The 20,622-nt window shown below is 36.3% G+C and overlaps 3 protein-coding genes across 13 annotated transcripts; 1 reads left to right on the top strand and 2 right to left on the bottom strand.

The window, feature by feature from the left end:
- The first annotated feature begins 2,350 nt into the window (after positions 1-2,350).
- Positions 2,351-8,234, top strand: LOC126632611 (MACPF domain-containing protein At4g24290-like). Of its 4 annotated transcripts, none has more exons than XM_050303041.1 (8): positions 2,351-2,680; positions 2,805-3,111; positions 3,653-3,891; positions 5,016-5,235; positions 5,933-6,001; positions 6,127-6,313; positions 6,778-6,944; positions 7,310-8,234. In XM_050303041.1, exons 2-8 carry the CDS (start codon positions 2,848-2,850, stop codon positions 7,994-7,996), a joined length of 1,833 nt encoding a protein of 610 aa, XP_050158998.1. In that variant the 5' UTR covers positions 2,351-2,680; positions 2,805-2,847; the 3' UTR covers positions 7,997-8,234. The 4 variants fall into 4 exon arrangements, with proteins under 4 accessions (XP_050158998.1, XP_050158997.1, XP_050158999.1 ...); XM_050303040.1 differs by having other exon boundaries at positions 2,352-2,658; XM_050303042.1 differs by having other exon boundaries at positions 2,353-2,658; positions 5,016-5,217.
- A 1,188-nt stretch (positions 8,235-9,422) lies between these two features.
- Positions 9,423-11,357, bottom strand: LOC126632619 (uncharacterized). 7 transcript variants are annotated; one of them, XM_050303070.1, is made up of 4 exons: positions 11,339-11,357; positions 11,037-11,126; positions 9,816-10,949; positions 9,423-9,712 (listed from the first exon to the last, which is right to left on the bottom strand). In XM_050303070.1, exons 3-4 carry the CDS (start codon positions 10,122-10,124, stop codon positions 9,560-9,562), a joined length of 462 nt encoding a protein of 153 aa, XP_050159027.1. In that variant the 5' UTR covers positions 10,125-10,949; positions 11,037-11,126; positions 11,339-11,357; the 3' UTR covers positions 9,423-9,559. The 7 variants fall into 7 exon arrangements, with proteins under 7 accessions (XP_050159027.1, XP_050159028.1, XP_050159026.1 ...); XM_050303071.1 differs by having other exon boundaries at positions 9,816-10,321; XM_050303069.1 differs by having other exon boundaries at positions 11,213-11,356.
- A 4,572-nt stretch (positions 11,358-15,929) lies between these two features.
- On the bottom strand, positions 15,930-19,890 carry LOC126632615 (60S ribosomal protein L3-2-like). 2 transcript variants are annotated; one of them, XM_050303058.1, is made up of 6 exons: positions 19,767-19,890; positions 18,609-18,713; positions 17,959-18,069; positions 17,117-17,421; positions 16,551-16,960; positions 15,930-16,374 (listed from the first exon to the last, which is right to left on the bottom strand). In XM_050303058.1, the coding sequence occupies exons 2-6, from the start codon at positions 18,691-18,693 to the stop codon at positions 16,116-16,118; spliced, it is 1,170 nt and encodes a 389-aa protein (XP_050159015.1). In that variant the 5' UTR covers positions 18,694-18,713; positions 19,767-19,890; the 3' UTR covers positions 15,930-16,115. The 2 variants fall into 2 exon arrangements, with proteins under 2 accessions (XP_050159015.1, XP_050159017.1); XM_050303060.1 differs by having other exon boundaries at positions 18,609-18,730; positions 19,781-19,885.
- Positions 19,891-20,622: the final 732 nt, after the last annotated feature.

Raw genomic sequence — 20,622 nt, 5'->3', positions numbered from 1 at the left:
GACCGATCACTATCTGTAGCCGACTGATCAGTATCACGCAACATAATAGGTTCTGTTTCCAACTCTGCCTGTAACACATCATCCATACCATCTCTTTGAATCTACACTTCACTCCCCCTCTCCCCCTGAAGTGGAAAGTCGGAAGAGGGTTTCATAAAATACAAAACTTCCTCATGGAAGGTGACATCTATGGTAATATAAGTTTTTTGAGTCGGAGGATAATAACACTTATAGTTTTTTTGATTGTTAGCATACCCAATAAAGACACACCGGAGAGCACATGGATCAAGTTTACTCCGCTGATGAGAGTAGATATGCACACACACAATACACCCAAACACTTTCGGAGGAAGCTTTGATACAGAAACAAGAGAAACATGTTTTTGTAGCATATCAAACGGTGTCTGAAAATTAAGAACCCTACTTGGAACACGATTGATCAAATACACAGCAGCCAAAACAACATGACCCCACAAATGATTAGGAACACATTTATCTAACATCAAGGAGTGAGCAATCTCCATTATTTGACGATTCTTCCGTTCGGACACATCATTTTGTTGGGGTGTAAACGGAGTAGTTGTCTGGTGAATAATACCATGATCACAAAAAAAAAATGCCAAAGTGTGATTCACATATTCTCCTCTGTTATCAAACCTGAGGACCTTAACTTTGGTCTGAAACAGAGTAAACACCATTGTACAAAATTCTTGAAGAAGTAACGGAACATCACTTTTATTCTTCATCAAGAACACCCAAGTTAACCGAGTACAATCATCAATAAAAGTAACAAACCAACGAAATCCATTAAAAGTAACTTTCACCGGACCCCACACATCAGAATGTATCAAATCAAATGGCAAAGTAGCTTTAGAATCACTTACGAGAAATGAAGCACGATGACTCTTAGCCATAACACATGTTTCACACTTGAACTCTGAATCACTACAAGTGCGAAACAAAGAAGGAAATAGATGCTTCATATAACTGAATGATGGATGTCCCAATCGTCGATGCCACAACCAAATTTGATGTCTGTCATCCACTTTAGCACTTAAAACTTGATGATTATTTGAACCGAAAACAACAGTATCCTCCATAGTCAAGATGTACAAACCCCTTATTCTTTTACCATGACCAATTATCTTCTCAATTTAAATGTCTTGAAAATAACAATACGCAGAGTAGAAGTGAGCAGATATAAGGTATCAAGAAGTTTTCCTACCGACAAAAGATTGTACTTAACATCAGGAACAAGTAAAGTACGGACCAGTGATAAGGTTGGAGTCAGAGAGATAGGATCTTCACCCTTCACAGGGGAAAGTGCTCCATTTGCACTAGTAATATATGAATCACGAACATAGTCACATAACTCATCAAATACTCTAGGGTCACTAGTCACATAATCAGTGGCCCCAATATCAATTATCCATTTATTTGTTCCACCAAGATGCATAACAACCCTATGATTATATTGAGTCATTGAACAAAATCACCAATAATAAAGGCACAAAAGATACGCAACATAATGAAAACAATTTACCAGAACACTGTAGCAATCAATATTCACGGTACTGTAGCAGAGCACTAATCACAACGCTGTAGCAATCACTGTTCACGGCAATGTAGATGACCACTCACTGTAGCAAAGTGTTGTACTGTAGCGCGACACTATTCACTTTTTTTTTCTTTTTTCTCACAGAGAAAATCACGAAAAACGTGGACACAAAATTAAAGCACACAGGTCACCAAGAGCGAACTGCTTTGATGCCATATTAAACTAAATATGGTAAATACCAATATTAAACTAAACATGGTAAATACCAAAAATATATATGACAATATTTGAGAATTTCTTATATATTCATTAATCTCCAAAGTGGAGTATATATAGGAGTTACAATTGGTATTACATATGTACTTCACCAATGTAGGACAATAAACTACTATTTACACTTTAACTAATATATAACTCAACAATAAGCACCCTAAATGTATGGCAATTGTATGAATTTGTGCATTTTGGTCTAATTGATACTTGATAACTCAATTGGTATTGGCCAAAAAAAATAAAATTCATCAATTGGATGACTAGACATTAAAAAAAATAAAATTTTAAATTGATATAATTTTAAAATTTTAGGAAACAATATGTAAAAGCTAAACTTCATAACTCGCAAGTGATCCTTTATCACAATGATGGAAAGATATTGAGATCTTACATAATGATGTGTATTCAAATTTCGTCAATGACTAATCTAACAAAATTATTGTCTGACAAAGGAGCTTGATCCTTCCCCGTACTTTCTTTCTCTCTCGTTCTCACTTGTCTTTGACGACGACCGACCGACGGAGACGACGAGTCAATAAATCTTTCAAATTCGGTCAAACCCCACAACTCTCACTTTTACTCTCTCTCTCTCTCTCTCTCTCTTTCTCTCTCTCTCTCTCTCCCGTGCTTTTCACTCATTCAGTTGACACTTGTCTCACTCTGTGACTAGGGTTTCTCTCTTTCGAAAACCCAGTCAGTCCACTCCTCGACCCAAGTTTTTGTACAATCGAAGCCGAATCTCGCACTGGCATTGCGCAATTCGCGAGAATTCCGATTGCAACGACGGCGTTTCAGCTCGATTCCCTCTTTGTTTCTGCTCAAAAAATGTATTGAATCCTCGTCGATCTGGTTTCTCTGTAAAAAATTTCCATTGTTTCTTTATTTTCAGCTGAATTTATGGTCTCTGCAGATAGATCATTTCTAAATTAGAATTTTTGTTTACTTATAGACTCGAATTTTGTATGTAATTCAGACATTTGATCTTGATTTGGTGAATGAGAGCGATGCGCTGAGCAATGGCGCTTAAGGCTCCGGCTACGGAAGCTGCTGAAATTGCAGTTGCATCGATTGGGCGTGGATACGATATATCCATTGATTTACGGCTCAAGTACTGTAAAGGGGAGTCTCACACTGCTCGATTGATTGAAATCGATGACGACGATGGAGGTCGCGAGGTTGTTCTTCCGGGTGGGATTACCATCCCAAATGTTCCCAAATCGATTAAATGCGATAAAGGAGAGCGCACACGATTCAGGTCCGATGTTATCTCTTTCCAACAGGTATCTTCAGTTTTTCTTAATTGCAATTCTCGCATGTTTTTCTTATTGATTGAATTTTTGGTATGCATGTCCTTTCTTGAAGTTTTGTAATCTAAACTCTAATGTTCAAATGCGAGGCTATCACGGCTTGGCTTGTTTTAAAACATTCGTGGAGTTGGATGCAATCTAGAGTAGTAATGGAGGACATTTAAGAGTCACATTAGGATCGGAAGACATCAAGCGAAAAATGTTATGTTTTAGGATTACCTGATCATTATAGTAATATAAATAGTTCGAAATGAACACTACAATGATATAGCTCAATGTGTGTTTACCACTCCTCCCACCCCCGAGAAAATAAAAGATGAAGACGAAAATGTCGTAGTGCAAAATCAAGGCTTCATATTGTTCGGTTATGGGGATTGGGTGGTGGTGAGGCCGGGTTTTCAGTAAAATATATGTTCTTTTGGTATAATCTTATTTTGTAACTGTGATTTTACTTTAAGCATTTGGAGTGGTAGTAGAGAGAAATTAAATTTTCTATCATTTTTTTCTCTCGCAGATGTCAGAGCAGTTCAACCAGGAAATATCTTTGACTGGAAAAATACCCTCGGGTCTCTTCAATTCTATGTTTGAATTCTCAGGTTGTTGGCAGAAAGATGCAGCCAACACTAAGACCCTTGCTTTTGATGGGGTGTCCATCACTCTCTATTCTGTTGCACTAGAAAAATCTCAGATGGTACTGCGCGAGAATGTTAAAAAAGCAGTCCCATCATTGTGGGACCCTGCTGCATTAGCAAGGTGAGAAGTTTTTGGAGTTTTTAGTCAAATTATAACATTAGCGTTGATCTACATGCTAAGCTCGGTCTTTGAAGTTTCATATAAAGTCTAATAACTTCTGATAGGAAGCTTGTTTTTGTAATGTACTTCATATGCTAGTTGTTTGCCTATGCCATGCACCTATGTTTCTTGTATTGTGGAAATTTCAAAAAGGGGGAAAAAGAAGAAAAGAAATAAGTAAGAACCATGGTTCACAAAGCTTGTCCAAAATATTTATTTACCTTTTTAAATCTGTAGCAAGTGAGTTTTCTATATTTTTGTGAAATTTTCTTGATCTGTCCCTTGGATGCATTCCCCACCCCCCTCGCGGGCATTATTCCACCTTTTCAGGACACATTCTTCTCGTTCCGTCAACTAATCTTAGTCCTTGAATCCCGTTGAAGAAGGGAATTGATTGTTGCATACTTCTTTCAAACGCTGTTTCCATAATTAATTGCCTTAAATTCTGTGGACCTTAAGTATGTTTCATGCTTATGTATCTGCAATACTTGGATGTCATGGTTCTCTAGCGAAATAACTAATTTTCATGTTGATGCTTTTATTGGTTTAATCTGTATGGCATTAGTAAAATGCTGTAATAGATGGGATTGAGTCTTCTGCAAGGCATGTTATGATAAATATATGTATATGTATGTATCCCTTTATGCAAAGGGATCCCCACTTTTTCCAAAAAATGGGGACTAAGTGTGGGGCTCACTCCACATCGAACTTCAACGATCTAAACCGTCTAGTTTGTAAGTCTCGATTCATAGATCATCCTTGCAAAAATTCAATTCAATCCAAAATCATTTGCCTATTTAATTATCAAGATAAAATTTCATTGTTTCTTAAATAACAAAGTATTCGTTAATTTTTTTTAACCCAATTAGATGTCTTAAATATTTCCGATTTGGCTAATATTTTGCAAGGATGATCATGAGGTGGAACTTGAAAAATAGACGGTTCGGATCGTTAAAATTCGATATCGTGCCATTTTTATAAAAAAATGGGGATCCCTTTCCTTAAAGGCTTCCTGTATATATATATATCCATGTCTACTGTATTAAAATTTTGAAAACTGGAACGTGTTCTCATGTTCATTCTAGGTTTATAGAGACATTTGGAACGCATATTGTTGTTGGTGTGAAGATGGGAGGGAAAGATGTTATATATGTGAAGCAGCAGCATTCTTCAACTCTTCAACCGGCTGATATACAGAAAAAACTAAAGGATATGGCAGATAAAAGGTTTTTAGACGCCAATGGTCAGTCTGGTATGCCTTCGGAACAAGGTTACAAGAATGGCAAGGTTCGTAACATGTCTATGGTATGTCATTTAATAGTTTTAGTTCTTAATTCTTAAAAATGACCTGTTTCTAAAAAAAATGGATTACAAGGTCTTTGAGTGTCAAAAGTTAACATCCTTTCCTCAGGGTAATTTTTAATCTTGCTATAGTTTCTAGTAAGTATACGGTGGCTGGATACCAAGGATGTATCCTTTCCTAGATTAGCTCAAATTCATGAGTTGATCATAATGAATGATATGAAAAGAAAAGCTTCAGATGAATCCATAATAGATTATGACGTGCAAATTTTTTTATTTTCTTAAAGTTTTCATTTGGTGTGAAGGATGATAATCATGGAAGTTTCATCGTTGTAAGGGAGTATGACCAACCAATGATTGAATGTTGTTATAGGGAACCATTAGTATGACCAGCATAGGTGGCGAACTAGTTTGGCAGGAATTTGTGAGATTGGACTTTGAATTGCTTATATAATTCTTTTATTCAACAAAGGATTGGCTTTATACATAGTCCATTCCTTGTAATTTAACCCTGGACAATTTCTTATTAGTACTGATAATACAAGAGTTAAGTTAAAAAGTTGTTCTTTTGAATTTATTCTAAGTCTGCTTTTTTTTTTTTTTTTTTTCTACTGTATTATAATTTCTACATGCATAATAAGTTACTTATCCTTTTTTCCTGTTGAATAAAAAGTTCCTTATCTAATCACTTGTTTTTCAGTTTGAAATCAGGGAGCAGCGGTTGCAGTTTGCAGATACTAGTCCATCAAGTACTTATTCACACAAGGAGTGTGTATAATTACTAAACCTTGTTGATTGTCTTACTGAATTCGTTGGTTATCAGATATATAAATCAAAAAATAAATCGCTACTTTTTCAATTCTCTTTTTTGTTTCTAAGTTACTTTAATTGCAGGACATTGTAAGCATTTGCAAGAGGAGAGGTGGAAGTGATACGAGAAATGTATCACATAATGAATGGTTACAAACTGTTCAGTTGGAGCCTGATGTGATCACAATGTCATTTATACCAATTACCACTCTGTTGAATGGAGTCCCTGGGAGTGGATTCTTGAGCCATGCCATAAACCTTTATTTACGATGTAAGTAAAAGATTTTCCTGTTTGCGTCACTTTTGCATTTTATTTTCTATTTGCTGCTTTTAAATTCTTGATTCTCCTAAGTGCACTTCATATCTTTAGATATTACTATTAGGCTCCTATGTTGAACAATAGTAAGTGCCTTATTGAAATTTCAACCAAATAGTTTGGTTTGTTAGGTTGCCAAATTGTCAGTCTGGATCATTGATCAAGTGGAATCTTGTTTGGATGCACGGTCTAATTTCACAGTTTGGCAGCGTGTGTTTGTGAGCACGTGCCTTTGAAAGCTGCTTATTTGTATTTACTCTAGTTACTTCGGGAGCTGCTTATTCTTCACCATATTTTCTTCTCTTATGGGAGAAGAAAATATCAACTTAGACAACATGATTTTTTCATAAACATTATATATATATTAACATGGCAGGAGTTAACATGCGGAAATTTTAATTCTGCTCCTATTCTTACAGATAAACCACCAATTGAAGAACTCCATCAGTTTTTGGAGTTTCAGCTGCCGAGGCAATGGGCACCAGTTTTTAGTGACCTTCCCCTTGGTCCACAGCGGAAGCAACAAAGCAATGTATCTCTACAGTTTAGTTTAATGGGGCCCAAACTTTACGTGAACACCAGTCTGGTAAGGTGTCTCCTTTGCCATTTATTTAGCAGAAGTAAAATTTTGTTGCATGAGTGTTTTAATTGTAAATGTTCTATGTTTATGACTTTTTTTTTCGTTTTTTATCATGTGGAACTTTGAACCAAATGAGACATTCATCCATTAACATGGGAAAAATTAACATGCTGTATGGACGGCATCTGTTCGAATGGTCATTTACTGCTTTCCTATTCATTCTCTTATCATGCGCCAATAATTCCATTGCATTAACTAAACCGCTTGATTATTGAGCAGAAAAAAGAGAGGAGGAATTCCATGAGTACTTGTCGTGCTTAAAAATAGTTTCCTTACCGGCAGAAATCTTATTTGTTATATGTTGATATCAGGTTGATGTGGGAAAGAGGCCAGTGACTGGCCTGCGACTGTATCTAGAGGGCAAAAGAAGCAACCGTTTGGCCATTCACTTACAACACCTCTCCTCTCTTCCAAAAATCTTCCAACTCGAAGATGATCCAAATGGAAACTTTCGTCGCGATCCCTATGATCGTAAATACTATGAGAAAGTCCAGTGGAAGAACTTCTCCCATGTCTGCACTGCCCCTGTGGAGTCCGATGAGGATCATTCAATAGTAACTGGAGCCCAGTTACAGGTTGAGAATTATGGAATAAAGAATATTCTCTTCTTGAGACTCCGCTTCTCTACTGTTTTCAGCGCAGCAATTGTAAAGCGTCCTGAGTGGGATGGATCACCAGGTTTGGCTCATAAGTCCGGACTCATATCAACACTAATCAGCCATCATTTTACAACAGTTCAGAAGCCACCTCCACGGCCAGCAGATGTGAACATAAACTCTGCCGTTTACCCTGGAGGTCCTCCGGTTCCTATCCAAGCCTCAAAGCTTCGGAAATTCGTTGACACAACAGAGATGGTAAGAGGGCCACAGGAGACTCCAGGTTATTGGGTTGTCTCTGGGGCAAGGCTAGTGGTTGAGAAGGGCAGGATATCACTCCGTGTGAAATATTCTTTATTGACTGTAATTTTACCTGACGAAGAAGAGTTGGAGGGACAGTAGCGGATTCCGCTGCTTGTCAAAGAAAATTGGTAAAAAAAAAGTAGAGATGGTATAGATGTTTGGTGCTGGGAGGATGAACGGAGGAGATGCGAGGATACAGGCGGGGGCATCCGGTACTGGAGAGTTGCCGTGGCTGTTGTATATTTCATTTCTCACCTCTCATGTCATTTGTTTTTGCAATGTGGTTTTTTTTGACCTTGACAAGTTTACAACAGGGCAGGGTTCTGCCATTTGGTAATTGTATGGTGTAAAATTTTGGACTGGGTGAGCTAAGCGTTGGCTTTCGGTAGTGACCAGGCTTGCCGGGCACGGCAGCCGGATTTGGATGAATTTACCGGAACAGAAAAACGAGGCGGTATGGTCGTCTTCCTTGTAAACAAATAGGGAAGGGAATCCATTTTTCGCATTGCATTCCTTGAAAATAATTTGATTTCACAAATTAAGCTTCAAGACCGATCGATTTTACAAATTGCAGATCATAATTTGTCATAAGTTTATTCCTAAACTGAAGGTTGAAAAATCTGAAGAAAAAAAAAAGCACACAAAAGCTGTAAAGAGTTGGAATGAATCCACTTCGATTCTGTGTTTGGAGCACGTGGATTAAGAGATTCGGACTGTTCAAGAGAGAGAGATCTGAGCCGTTCAAGTTTTTGGGTTTTTGTGAAGTAGACCAGTAAAATTGGTAAATAAGGAGCGTATGATTGAAATTGAGTGGTTTGAAACTCTTAGTCCCCGTGCTCCATACACATATCCAGAGTGGATCTTGGTCCCCCAAGAGGGACCAACTTTCAAATAGATGACTTATATGACACGGGTACACTACTATGGTGATGTCTTGTGTCAATGCAATAAAGACGTGTCAGTTTTGTCCATTGTCATTATTTCATGAGTAAATTGTAGCAATAAACCCTTAACTTTAATCAAATTGGAGCAACCTCAACTAAAATTCATTACCATTGGCCCCTCAACTCATAAAAATGTGTAGCTATGGTCCTTTTTGTCAATTCCGTCAGAATTTTATCAAAATAAGTTATGTTGGAAGGACCATTGCTACAATTGGGGTCCCTTAACTAATCAAAACGTGTAGTTATGATTATTTTCGTCAACTTCATCAAAATTTTGTCAAAATGAGTTATGTTGGAATGATCATTGCTACAATTGGGTTAAAGTTTGAGGGACCATTGCTCTAATTGAGTTAAAGTTGAGGGATCATTTCTCCAGTTGAATTAAAGTTGAGGGACCAATAGTAATAGATTTTTAGTTAATGGACCATTACTCTAATTGAGTTAAAGTTAAGAGATCATTGCTATAATTTACTCTTATTTCATTGACACGAGACATCACATGACAGTGTACTACGTATATAATTTGTTCGCTTTCAGATAAGGAAAACAAAACACAGCATGAAATATTTGATTTTTGACAATTTTAAACCCCAAGTAGTCAATTGTTGATTATTATATGGTGAAGAAACATCATGATTTGGTAAAACTAATATACAAACACCCTCTCTCAGTACCATAATTCAATGCCTCGGTGAAAGTATCATCCTCTACAATCATCCTAAGGAGGAAGTACAAATTTATTATGTTCATGGGAAGGCCAATGCACCCCTTCCCTGGAGCACGTCGGGAGAGGAGCCCGTTGCGCAATGTAGGTCGGACACTGCTCTCCCGGCATCACTACTGAGAAATCCGGCGCACACAATGTCGAAACCTGCAACATCGACGAACAAACTATGATCAGCGAACTCAAACTAGTACATGTAATCGCTTTCTTTCGAGAGCAAATGCATACGAAGTAGAAACAAATTACTTACAGTTTGTCGATTAATTCTTCCATGCTTGTCGAAATGTGCAGACTCTAGAGAAGCACGAGGGAGAGATTGAGGTGTGGAGAAGGGATTAGGACTTGGCCTAAACAAATGTTCAAAGATGGCCATGATAAGAAACATGGAAACCAAGATAGCCGTGGCTACAAAACCATAAGAAATCGCGCTCATGGATGATGTTCCGTAGCTTTGCCATTGCACTTGTCGATCGATCCCTCCTGCTTGAGACGGGCTAGGGTCTGTACTTGTAGTATATCCGTTCCATGGCTTCGGCCTTTCCGAACCAGTCTTGTTCATAGTCTCCGGTCACTAGGTTTTCGCTTTCCTCTCCCCTCTACAAAGCTGATTTCGGGAATTTGGTATGGATACGCTACGAACTAATTAACGAGAGTAATCAAAACATATGATTGTTGCTGCTAATTCAGACGCAGCTAATATTTCTTCTTGTGTAAGTTTGTCTTTGCACATACATTTTGAATGCTTGAAACCTCAAGCTGAAAAGGAAGACATGAAAGTAACTTTTAACATTCTGGTGTTGGTTGTAAGGATGTTTCAAAACCAACACTCTGCTGAAATCAACAAGAACAAACGAAAACCCGAAAAATGGGGTGTGACTAAAATAGTAGAAGCCTTACTCTCTAAACCCACACAAGGCGGAAAGAAAAAACCAAGATCCCAGAATTAGCCATCAACTACAAGTAGCTACTTCCTTCCCGCTCAGACGATTAGAAAGGGCTAACTCTCCAATAGAACGCCCCCCTCTTCCCCTATCTCTAAATTTTACACAGGAAGAAGGATTTCCTCTGTCGAAATTCCAAAATCAATTTGTGCAAGTGTTTGGCAAGAATCAGACTCGGTCCAAAAACTTCCTTGTTTTCTAATTCGAGCGATAGTCTACACTAAATTTATCTGAACTTATGAGTGGGGAATTCGAACTTGAATGCATAGGGGGTAAATTGCTCAAGCCAACTTGGTTACGCTCAAGTCTGCGGCTGGAAACCTAATCCAAAACTATAAGAAAAAACAAAATAGAAAAACAGATTTTTGTGCCTGAAACCAAAAGAAACAGCCTACTCCATTAAAATTGCGGCCGCACCTCCTTGCGCCTCCGTAGCTTCGCCACTGACCAAAAGAGCAAGATTTTCCGGACGCTATCAGGAACATAATTAGCACTGTAATGACATAAAAGCTTGATGTTTAACGACTAACCTGGTCTTAAAAGCAGTAATTCCATGAATTCTGCTCCATAGCTATAGCAGCAACCGTAAATCTTCGTCTCCGATTCGACAGCTTAACTAGCTGCCACAGATGAACAAGTTACCCACACACGCGCGCGCACACACACACACTTGTGATTGCATTATTTAGAAGAAAGCAGCTCTCACCCCACAGAAAATGTAAAGACAAAGTTATATGACAATCCGATTGACAATGGCATTGGTAGCACAGCAAAGTCTTCTGTTCATGTTTTTTTCATGATCTTTTGATGCCTAGCTTGATGGATACTATACCTTGTCCGAAGAAGCAAGCTTAAAGAAATCAAAAGAGTGGGGCTCCTTGTCTGTCCGTCTTGCCAAAAAAACCAAGACTGCCCTATTTGCATTTGGTGCTTTTTAAAAGTTATCTTTATTTAAGGGATACGCTTCATTTTCGTATTAGCAGATTCGAGCGTAGTCAAATTAGCTACATCACCACTGCATTAAGTTTAATTTCGTTTTCTTTTAATTTAGATTAGACTAGAATATTGCTCGAATAAAAAAAAAAAGACAATATTTATCTCCTTATAGGTAAAAAATCGTTCATCTTTCAATAACAACACAACATCATTCTGCCGTATAAATGTTATGGTGAGAATTATTTATTCTCTTTATCATCATTTAAAGATTTTATACTAAAAAAAAAAAAATCATTCCTTTTGAAGTCTGTTTAGCTATCCATATGTGTCGATGAGAAAGTGAGGACAAAGTCCCACAGCGGTCAAGGACCAACCCATGCAATCGCTTATAAGGAGTTGGGCAACTCCCCCATATTTCCAATTGTTTTTATGGAAGAACTCCAACTTTCTTCACGTGTGAAGCCCATCGGCTAAAAGTGCTCAACGTTGGTTTTAAGGTGGAACCCAAACTTACTTAAGTGTCGAACAGATCAACGGTTATGATAAACAAGGAACATTCTCATGACCAACCATCAATTTGTTTTATTCATATAGATGACTAAAGAGTCTCTAAATCAAACGAATTTTCTAGAAATAAATTTAAAACCAAGACGAAGGAAATATTAAATGGTTCTGATTATGACGTTAATGTAAGGAATCAATCATTGTTAAAAAAATAAAAATAAACTTCATTTAAGTCCCAATTTGTAATTCTAAACCTACTTATTAACCCACATGACTCCATCTGCCTCTGGTGGAAATTAACTACATTTCTCCAATAATTACCCACTAAAATAAAGAAGGACAAAAAACTAGAGACAAAAAAGAAAAAGCTGCTAAAGATTATAAAAACTAATTAAAGGCTGCTGCCGGTGCAAAATGTGTATTATATTTGTTTTAAAGCCCAAATAAATGGAAGAGAATACTCTCCTGAGCTCATGATGGGAATCCTTCTGATCAGTTTATCTTGACCGTTCAAATTTAATACAACGGTTGCAATTATTATAACTTTTAAAGGGTTTCTTATTTGAAGTTTTTGAATTAAATTTGAACGGTCCAGATAGGCTGGTCAGGAGAGTCCCCATCCTGAGCTCAGGAGAGGATCCTCTTCCCAAATAAATAACAGCCAGAGGTTATGAAAATACCAAAAAAATAAAAATTTACATAAGGTGGGAAATCTAGAGAGAGAGAGAGAGAGAGAGAGAGAGTCGATCATAGCTGTGTTGTACCAGCAGACGAGGAATGTGGATTGTCTGCCCTCCCATTTCCATACTATTTTCATCCCTTTTTGTTTGTGTGATCACGATTAAGCCACGTCAATATTTTATATTGATTTTTTTATAAAAATAATAAAATAAAAAGTAATAAGAATATAAATGTTAACATGGTTTAACTGTGACCACACAAAACAAGAGAGGATAAAAAGAGTATGGAAATGGAAAAGCAAACAACCCACCTCCGCATATGAGGAATGAATGATTCAAGAGATGAAAGGAAAGGGGCCACATCTTATTGAATAGGATAATGTGTTTTTACATATGCATCCGAAATTCGAAACTCTTTATTTTTTTAAATTGTTCAAATAGTTTTGAACCTCTTTCTTCTTTTAATAATAATAAATTTTAAAAAATGAAGAAAAAAAGGAAATCGGACAATAGGGGTAGCATAGCATTGCAAGTAACATGCATAAAGAAACAGAGCTAAAAAAAGGAGGAGGTGACATATAGATATATAGACCACATTAATTTGTTCCTCATAAAGATTTTTTTTTTTATAAATATAACCTTTTGAGGTTTTTGTAAGAACACTGGAGCCAATACCTGAATTCTTTACAAAGAAAAACCCGCCAAAACTCAAAACAAAGTTTTTGAAGTAAGGACTGAGATCTTCTTCGGATCTCGCATTTAGGAATTTACAAATTGGGCAAGAAGCGTTCAAGAGAGAGAGAATGTGCGTGTGATGAGCTAATGAAATGAGTTAATGAAAACTGCATTATTTAAGTTAAACAATTCAGATTGCTCGGTCTGCAAACTCCGGAGTGTGAAATTCGAATCTCAATCATTAAAACTCAAAATGATAGTAAATGATTATATTGGCTCACTCATGTAATTAGTCGTGAGCCAATGTCGAACCTAGTATTGTGGTCTTATAAGTAAAAAAAAAAAAAGTAATTTTCGCATGCAATTTTCTCATTTTTACACACTTCCTTTATGAGCAAGCCAAGCCAATTGAACAAAAAAAAAAGGGGAAAATTTAGACAAAGAATCACGCAAGAATTATATTAAAATAAAATGGTGAGAAAAATAGGAAGAGTGGGGTTGCCTTGGCATTGAGTGCAACCCTTTTGTCAACAAGGCCATCACCATGTCTGAGACTGATGTGAAAGCCTATCTGGACTAATTGGAAAAGTATCCTTGCCGGATCATTTTTCTAGAGTTCTCGGAAATTTCGTGATCATGATCGTTCATCGTATATCGTGAGGTCAGTTTTAATTAGGTACTATTTATATTCAATTTTAAATTTTAAATTTCAAATAATTTATGACCGCACAATGTACGATGAACGATCACAGGATTCCCAAAAAAATGATCCGGCAATGATCCTTTTCTGGACTAATATACTCTCTCATTTTCTTAACATCTTTACACTTTTTAATTTTAAAACGAGCATATGTTACAACACACCAACATAAATTATGCCAATAACTTAACTATGGTTGTCAAACAAAGAATTAATTTGACATCCTATCTTTCTTGCCACTTTAAACACAGAGCATTCTTACTTGACCTTTCGGCCACAAATATTTTTGCTTTATTTGAGGCATGCCTTCACTTGAGAAACAAAGAATTTGGACCGTAATTTGACATCCTATATCGCTTGATCTTTCGGCCACAAATATTTTCGCTTTATATGAGGCATGCCTTCACTTGAGAACAGCACGTAGTAAACCATATGTGTAACTAATTCTACATCCGTCATTAAGTGCGCAAACAAGATACGATAAGATCAATACTCAGTTCAGGTTAGCGACCTCTTAACAACATCAATATTATCTTCTAGTTTACATCATACTAGTTGCACAACACTGATCACATAAGCAGTCCTTGATAATATTAAAAGTGTAACTATTTATTTTTTTTATTTTTTTACTTTCTAATGTGAGATTCTTGTATTCATTAACATCCTTAACCTCTTAAACAAAAAGAATCGCATATCCAAATTAATAGTAAGATAAAGTAAGATAAAATTATGAATCAAATAAATAAGCCAATGTGCCATGTCAAATCAGAAAAACAAAAAAGAAATGATTCCCCTTTCCTTTTAACCTTCAATATGAATAAAAATATACTTTTATGGGAAAAATATCTGATAAGAAATACAAAGCTGCCCATTTCATTATTTCCATTGGGCTTTTCACATAAAAGTCAGTAATATATATTAAAAACACAAAGTACAAATATAAGTGCTTTTAAAATAATTAAAATAATTTTTGATGAAAATGATTATGAATTTCAAAATCACTTCAAGTGTTTTTTTTAGGATCCACTTGAATTTGTATTAAGGAATGGTTTAAAAAATATATTCATAAAAAAACGCTTTCAGTTATTTTAAAAACACTTCTAAATGAGTTTTACATTAGAAATCAAGAAAAAAAACACCAGCTTTCTTTATAATTGGTAAGTAAATTAAAAAAAATTCACAATTAATAATCAATTATACAAAAATCGCCTCACAAAAAGACAATTACATTTCATTGTCCATGTAAGACATTTTCAACAAAGGTTATCCATATCTATTGGAGATTTGGCAAGCAACTTTTTTGATCAACTTTACTAATGTCTTTGTTCTCATACTATATTAAAGAGGAAAGGCAAGAACATAGAACATGCATGGGAAAAGAGTACTTGAACTTAATCATTTTACTTTTTCTCATTATTAGGGACCGTCTGATTACCATTTTTATAAAGTATTACATCACATCAAATATATGCTCAGTGTGGGACACCATACAATATGCATTCAATGGTAATAATACACACCATCCTTAGTAATGCTTACCACATTACGTATTATCATTGAATAAGTTTAGAGTTAAAAATTTGTATCTAACCACTATACAGATCTCGAAACTTAAACTCATCCAACTGTCTTAAATTCGATAACGAACATCACCATCACTTTAAGATACTTTAAGATGATGGACAAGGATTGTCTGACCATACAAAACAGAAGGGCACCGGAAGTAGAACAGCAAACAATCCTTGTCCTAAGATGATAAGCATGGCACAGGTATACCCCACAAGACATCCCGTCCCATCCCGTCCCAATACAGTATAAGGACATTTTTTTTCCACGTATCCTTGCATTATATGCACCGGATGCTGTTACAACATTATGCCCCTGCCATACAAATTACTCTCCATATAGAATCAACTCCAACAAAAATAGAATGAAACATGTCTGTTGAGCGAAAGCAACAACAGCAGCAAATTTGTTTCTCATAGTTTAGAATCCCAAACATATATTCTGTCGCAAAACTGGAAGCAATCAAAACTTCGAATCCAAACCAGAAGCAAAAGATGTCTTAACTTATAAAGGCTCCATGAAAATTGGAATCGATCAATATTGTCAGATTAAGCCTTGAGCCGGCCGTAGTACCTAGCCTTCTCTTGGGTAGTCTGGAAGCGGCCATGGCCAAATTTTGACGATGTATCGATGAACTTGAGCTTAATGTCCTCCAACGCAACCCTAGATGTCTGCTTCAGAAGCGTCTGCCTCAGGGTAACAACGCGCTTTTTAGGACCCACGCAGCAGCCTTTCATTAGAAGGTAATCCTGTTTCACTTCACCATAGTGCGGGAAACCTCCCATTGGGGTAATATCCTTCTCAGTCCTGAACATAAAAACGTAAAAATATCATTAATAGAAGTTCGAAGTTGAACTCACACTAGCCTTACCGCGAAAAACCAAATACATCGTGCCAATTCCCAACACGTATGAGTAAACCAATACAAATTCAATCACAGTGGAATCAAACAAAGAAAAAATTACAAAGGAAGAGTCACAAACCTGTCGAACTCAGTCATTGCAGTGTGCGACTCTTGGTCAGCCTTCCCAAGCTTGTAAATCTTCTTGTTCATCTCAGTACGATGGTGGTAACCATTCTGCCCAGCCCTGGCAACAGTAAATGACACCCTAGCTGGATGCCAGGCACCAATACAGGCTACTTTACGTAGACCACGATGGGTCTTACGTGGAAGACGGGTGACACCCCATCGAGTCACCACACCCTCATAACCCTTCCCCTTGGTAACCCCAATAATGTCAATCATCTCATCTTTCTGGAAAACAGCATCAACAGGAACCTGCTTCTCAAACAAGCTATAAGCGTAGTCAACCTTCTTTGCAACTTCCCCACCATTCACTTGAATCTCCATCAGATGGGCTTTCTTCTGCTTCAACCCCTTCATTTTCCTAATCTGCAAAAGATAAGCCAAAAAAGATTATTCTAGGTAAAAGTAAATATTTTCAGCAATGGAACATCAGAATGGCAGCAAACTGGGTAACTGTTTTACTGGGCACGTTCAGTAATCACATATTTTATTTTGTTCACCAAACAAATCAATATAATTTACCTGAGTGTGGGCTAAAACACGAATAACAGAGCAGTATTTCTTCATTTTCTCCAACTGAGCCTGGATGTCCTTTTTCCCATCTTCGCTCTCATACCTTTTTGAGTACTTGGTGAATGCTTTCTTTTTTGACTTGCACCAGTTCTTGTAGAATCTCCTCTTCACCTCCTCACTCAAATGCTGGGCCCAAACTGTGTCCAATGAACGGAGACCACGGGGTGTCTTCACATAACCAACAACACCAACCACCACCATTGGTGGTGTTTCAATAACTGTAACTGCTTCACATGTTTCTTTCTTGTGTAACTCTGCAGGGAAATATTGGTTTCAGGACACAATATGGAGTACAGATGATATATCATTGGACCAAGCACAAAGAACAAGCCAAAAAGCAAAAGCAATACTACTATGCTTCAGTAACCCAAAGAACTAGTTAAAAGTTCCAAATCTCTTTTAAGCCTAGTGAATAACTCAATAACATGATACTACAATTCAATATACAATGGAACTGAGGTAAAATAATAGAAAATAGATCACTTGTATTTTACTTCCGATTTCAAAAACTTCAGAACACTGATCAATAAAAACAGCTAAAACCTTAATTCAAGAAAACATATAGAAATTCACAAAAAGCATTATTCTGGTACATGCGAAACATCATAGTATTCTTTATAATTTACAATGCAAATGCAGAAAAATTACTTGTGAAAATGTTAGCAATATATTTCTACTAATTTTTATCTTATATTTCTATTAATACTTTTATCACAAAGTTTTCCTCAAAGTAACAGTTTTTAAGTTCTCATTCAACTAAAGAACAAGCGTAAAACAATAGACCAACTCACTTGATCCGGGTTTTTCAACATCTCTCACAATATGGGTCATTCCAGCTTTGTATCCCAGGAAAGCAGTCAATCTGGGAGTTTTCGTTGGATCGTCTTTGGGGAAGGCCTTCACTGCATACACAAAACCAAGTAAGCCAAATTTTCCAAGGAGAGAACAACCAAAAAGTTTAACAGTTCCGTAAAGAACAGTAACAGAAATAAGATGCAATCACAAACAACAATAGTCTTCAGGTATAAATACGAAATGGAAAGTGGATAAAATATATTATATATAGCATTCCAATGTGTGGATATACACCGAGAAACTAATAACTTGTATGAGAAATATTAGATATGATATAAAGCGAGATGCAACAAGCACATTGATACCAACTATGCATTATCATCCCTATATAACTGGACCAATGATACAAGTCCTCAAGTTAGGTGTAACTTATAAAGCTGCTTAACCATATACCAAATGCACGGAAAAAAACCTATGCACAATATGAAAGTTATAACTTCAACAAAAAAATATGAAAAAGATCCAGTGCATTTCACTCAAGAAAACCCAGAGCCAGTTCAAACAAACATGAGTCATCATTTCATTGCAACTTTTCAAGGAAACACAACTATTGAATATCACGTTGAAACTGAAAAGAAGAATAAACCTTTTCCTCTGTGGCGGGCTGCTCTTTTCCTTGGAAGAAATCCCAAAGAGCCATGTCTTGGGTGTTCAAACTTACGATGAGACATGCTTCCTTCTCAAACTAGGTCTACAAAACTCCAAAACCTCAGATTTTCTTACAATTACACAAATAAATTCAGCCATGTATCTCACACAATAATAACATCTTGACGTAAAAAGAATTAAACAAATTACTTTGACACAATGATAAAGAAAATCACATAATCATAGTATCCACATAAAATTAACCTACAAAAATAATTTCATGTATGAAATTTTAAGTAACATGTGCAGCATCAAACGCAAAAAATCTAATCATTGTAGTACTATTAGAAACTCCAAAAACTGATGACAAAGGATCTTAGAAGTTGGAACTGTAAAAGAATTATAAATCCTTTAAGATAAAACCACTTGAAACAAATCCAAATCCCCAAAATGTGTGAAAATTCCAAAAATTCCTGACAAGAAACCATTGCACTGTCATTATATCAAACTCCAAAAATTGGTTACAAAGACCTTAAAAATGTAATACTTTAAATTCTTTACAAGATAAAACCCTTAAATAAATTTGCAATCTACTCAAAACATACAAAAACAATCGAAAAATCCAAGGACAAGCCCTTGAGCCAAAAAACAAGGTAGAATACAACCACCTTCTCCAGTAGGTGACACGAAATGCTCCCAAAAACCAAAGGCCTATGGCACCAAAATATAGTGCCAATTCTCGGGCTCCTCGGTATTTCTTTCCAAAACCCCAATCAGGGTTTTGGCAAAAATAGAGCCCTTTTGAGACTCCAGCCTTGATTACTCACAATGTTCTTATGGGAAGCAATTCGGTATCGCCAACAGAGAAAGTTTGTAGTATCTAACATGTCCACAGTGATCGGGGCAACAAGTACAAATACAAATCACAGCAAATACATACGAAAACTCCTTGAAACCCCCCAAAAATTTAACAGTTTTCTACTAAAAAATGGAAAAATCATAAAGTGATTTCATATAATTTATTCATAATTTAGCTTGCGATTCAAATTTCCATGAATTAGGGCATTGATAAAATTATAAATTAAAAAAATTCCATGAATTACACAAAAGTGAATAGGTTTAACCTAAAAATTTCAGAGAAATTGAACGATGTTACCTGCGAAGCGCGACGAAGAGAGGTAAAAATGTAAGCAAGCGGCGCAACCAGCAATAGATTGGTTTCGGCGAGACTGACTGAGCAAACCCTAGCAGGATTTAGGGTTGCGGATCTAACAGTGCTTTTAAAGCGGAACCTACGGCTACGATTAACTTGTCTAAATTATTACATGGATTGTTGTCCGTTAGATTTAGGGCACAATTGAGTTGGGGTTAAGTTGGGCTTTTGTACGAGGCCTGTAACTATCGGATTCGGTCCAACATGCATATTTCTTCATACATATATTTTGTAAATTTTAGATAATAAATAATACTTTGATTCTCACTAGTGAGTAACTCGCCTTTTAGTTTTGCTTAACGATATTCAACACATATTTTATAGTGTAAGAAAATAATGGACATATTATTTAATTTTTCTTCGATTTTAAAAAATAAGAAACACATGTTATTTTTTAATTCAGCCAAATCAGAAAGTAAAGATACAAAGTACTCATTGATAAGTACCCAAAGTACTGACTTGTGTATGTGACCCAATGGTTTTGAGACATCTATTAATTTCAACAACACTCAACTATCTTTGTATCCAAACGCAAACCAACCCATTAAACCCGATACCAAACATAAGTCTTCTTCTTCAAGTCTACAAATCTCCCATGGCATGGCTAGCATGGATTCTTCTTCAGACACCTACCATTTTCTAACTGCTCTCTTCCATTGACTGGTAGTAACTAGTGATGATTGTGAGGAGCGAAGAGCATTGCGAAGTTATTTAGCGTGAGAATTTGTGATGAAGGAACTTGGTTTATTGAAGTATTGGGTATTGAAATGGCTCGTTCGAATGATGGTATCTTTATATC

Source organism: Malus sylvestris, chromosome 8 (assembly GCF_916048215.2).
Source record: "Malus sylvestris chromosome 8, drMalSylv7.2, whole genome shotgun sequence".
Classification (NCBI taxonomy): Eukaryota; Viridiplantae; Streptophyta; class Magnoliopsida; order Rosales; family Rosaceae; genus Malus; species Malus sylvestris.
Note: the sequence above shows the minus strand (reverse complement) of the source record. Positions and strands in the feature narration are given on the sequence as shown.

Excerpts from the sequence above, each read along its gene's own strand:
- LOC126632619 (XM_050303070.1), bottom strand. The coding sequence starts at position 10,124 with ATGAACAAGACTGGTTCGGAAAGGCCGAAGCCATGGAACGGATATACT. Across the intron at positions 9,713-9,815 it reads GAAGAATTAATCGACAAACT|GTTTCGACATTGTGTGCGCC; the intron begins GTAAGTAATTTG and ends TCGATGTTGCAG.
- LOC126632611 (XM_050303041.1), top strand. The coding sequence starts at position 2,848 with ATGGCGCTTAAGGCTCCGGCTACGGAAGCTGCTGAAATTGCAGTTGCA. Across the intron at positions 3,112-3,652 it reads ATGTTATCTCTTTCCAACAG|ATGTCAGAGCAGTTCAACCA; the intron begins GTATCTTCAGTT and ends TTTCTCTCGCAG. Across the intron at positions 6,945-7,309 it reads TTTACGTGAACACCAGTCTG|GTTGATGTGGGAAAGAGGCC; the intron begins GTAAGGTGTCTC and ends TGTTGATATCAG.
- LOC126632615 (XM_050303058.1), bottom strand. The coding sequence starts at position 18,693 with ATGTCTCATCGTAAGTTTGAACACCCAAGACATGGCTCTTTGGGATTT. Across the intron at positions 18,070-18,608 it reads AGCCCGCCACAGAGGAAAAG|TGAAGGCCTTCCCCAAAGAC; the intron begins GTTTATTCTTCT and ends TTGTGTATGCAG. Across the intron at positions 16,961-17,116 it reads GTGTTTTAGCCCACACTCAG|ATTAGGAAAATGAAGGGGTT; the intron begins GTAAATTATATT and ends TATCTTTTGCAG.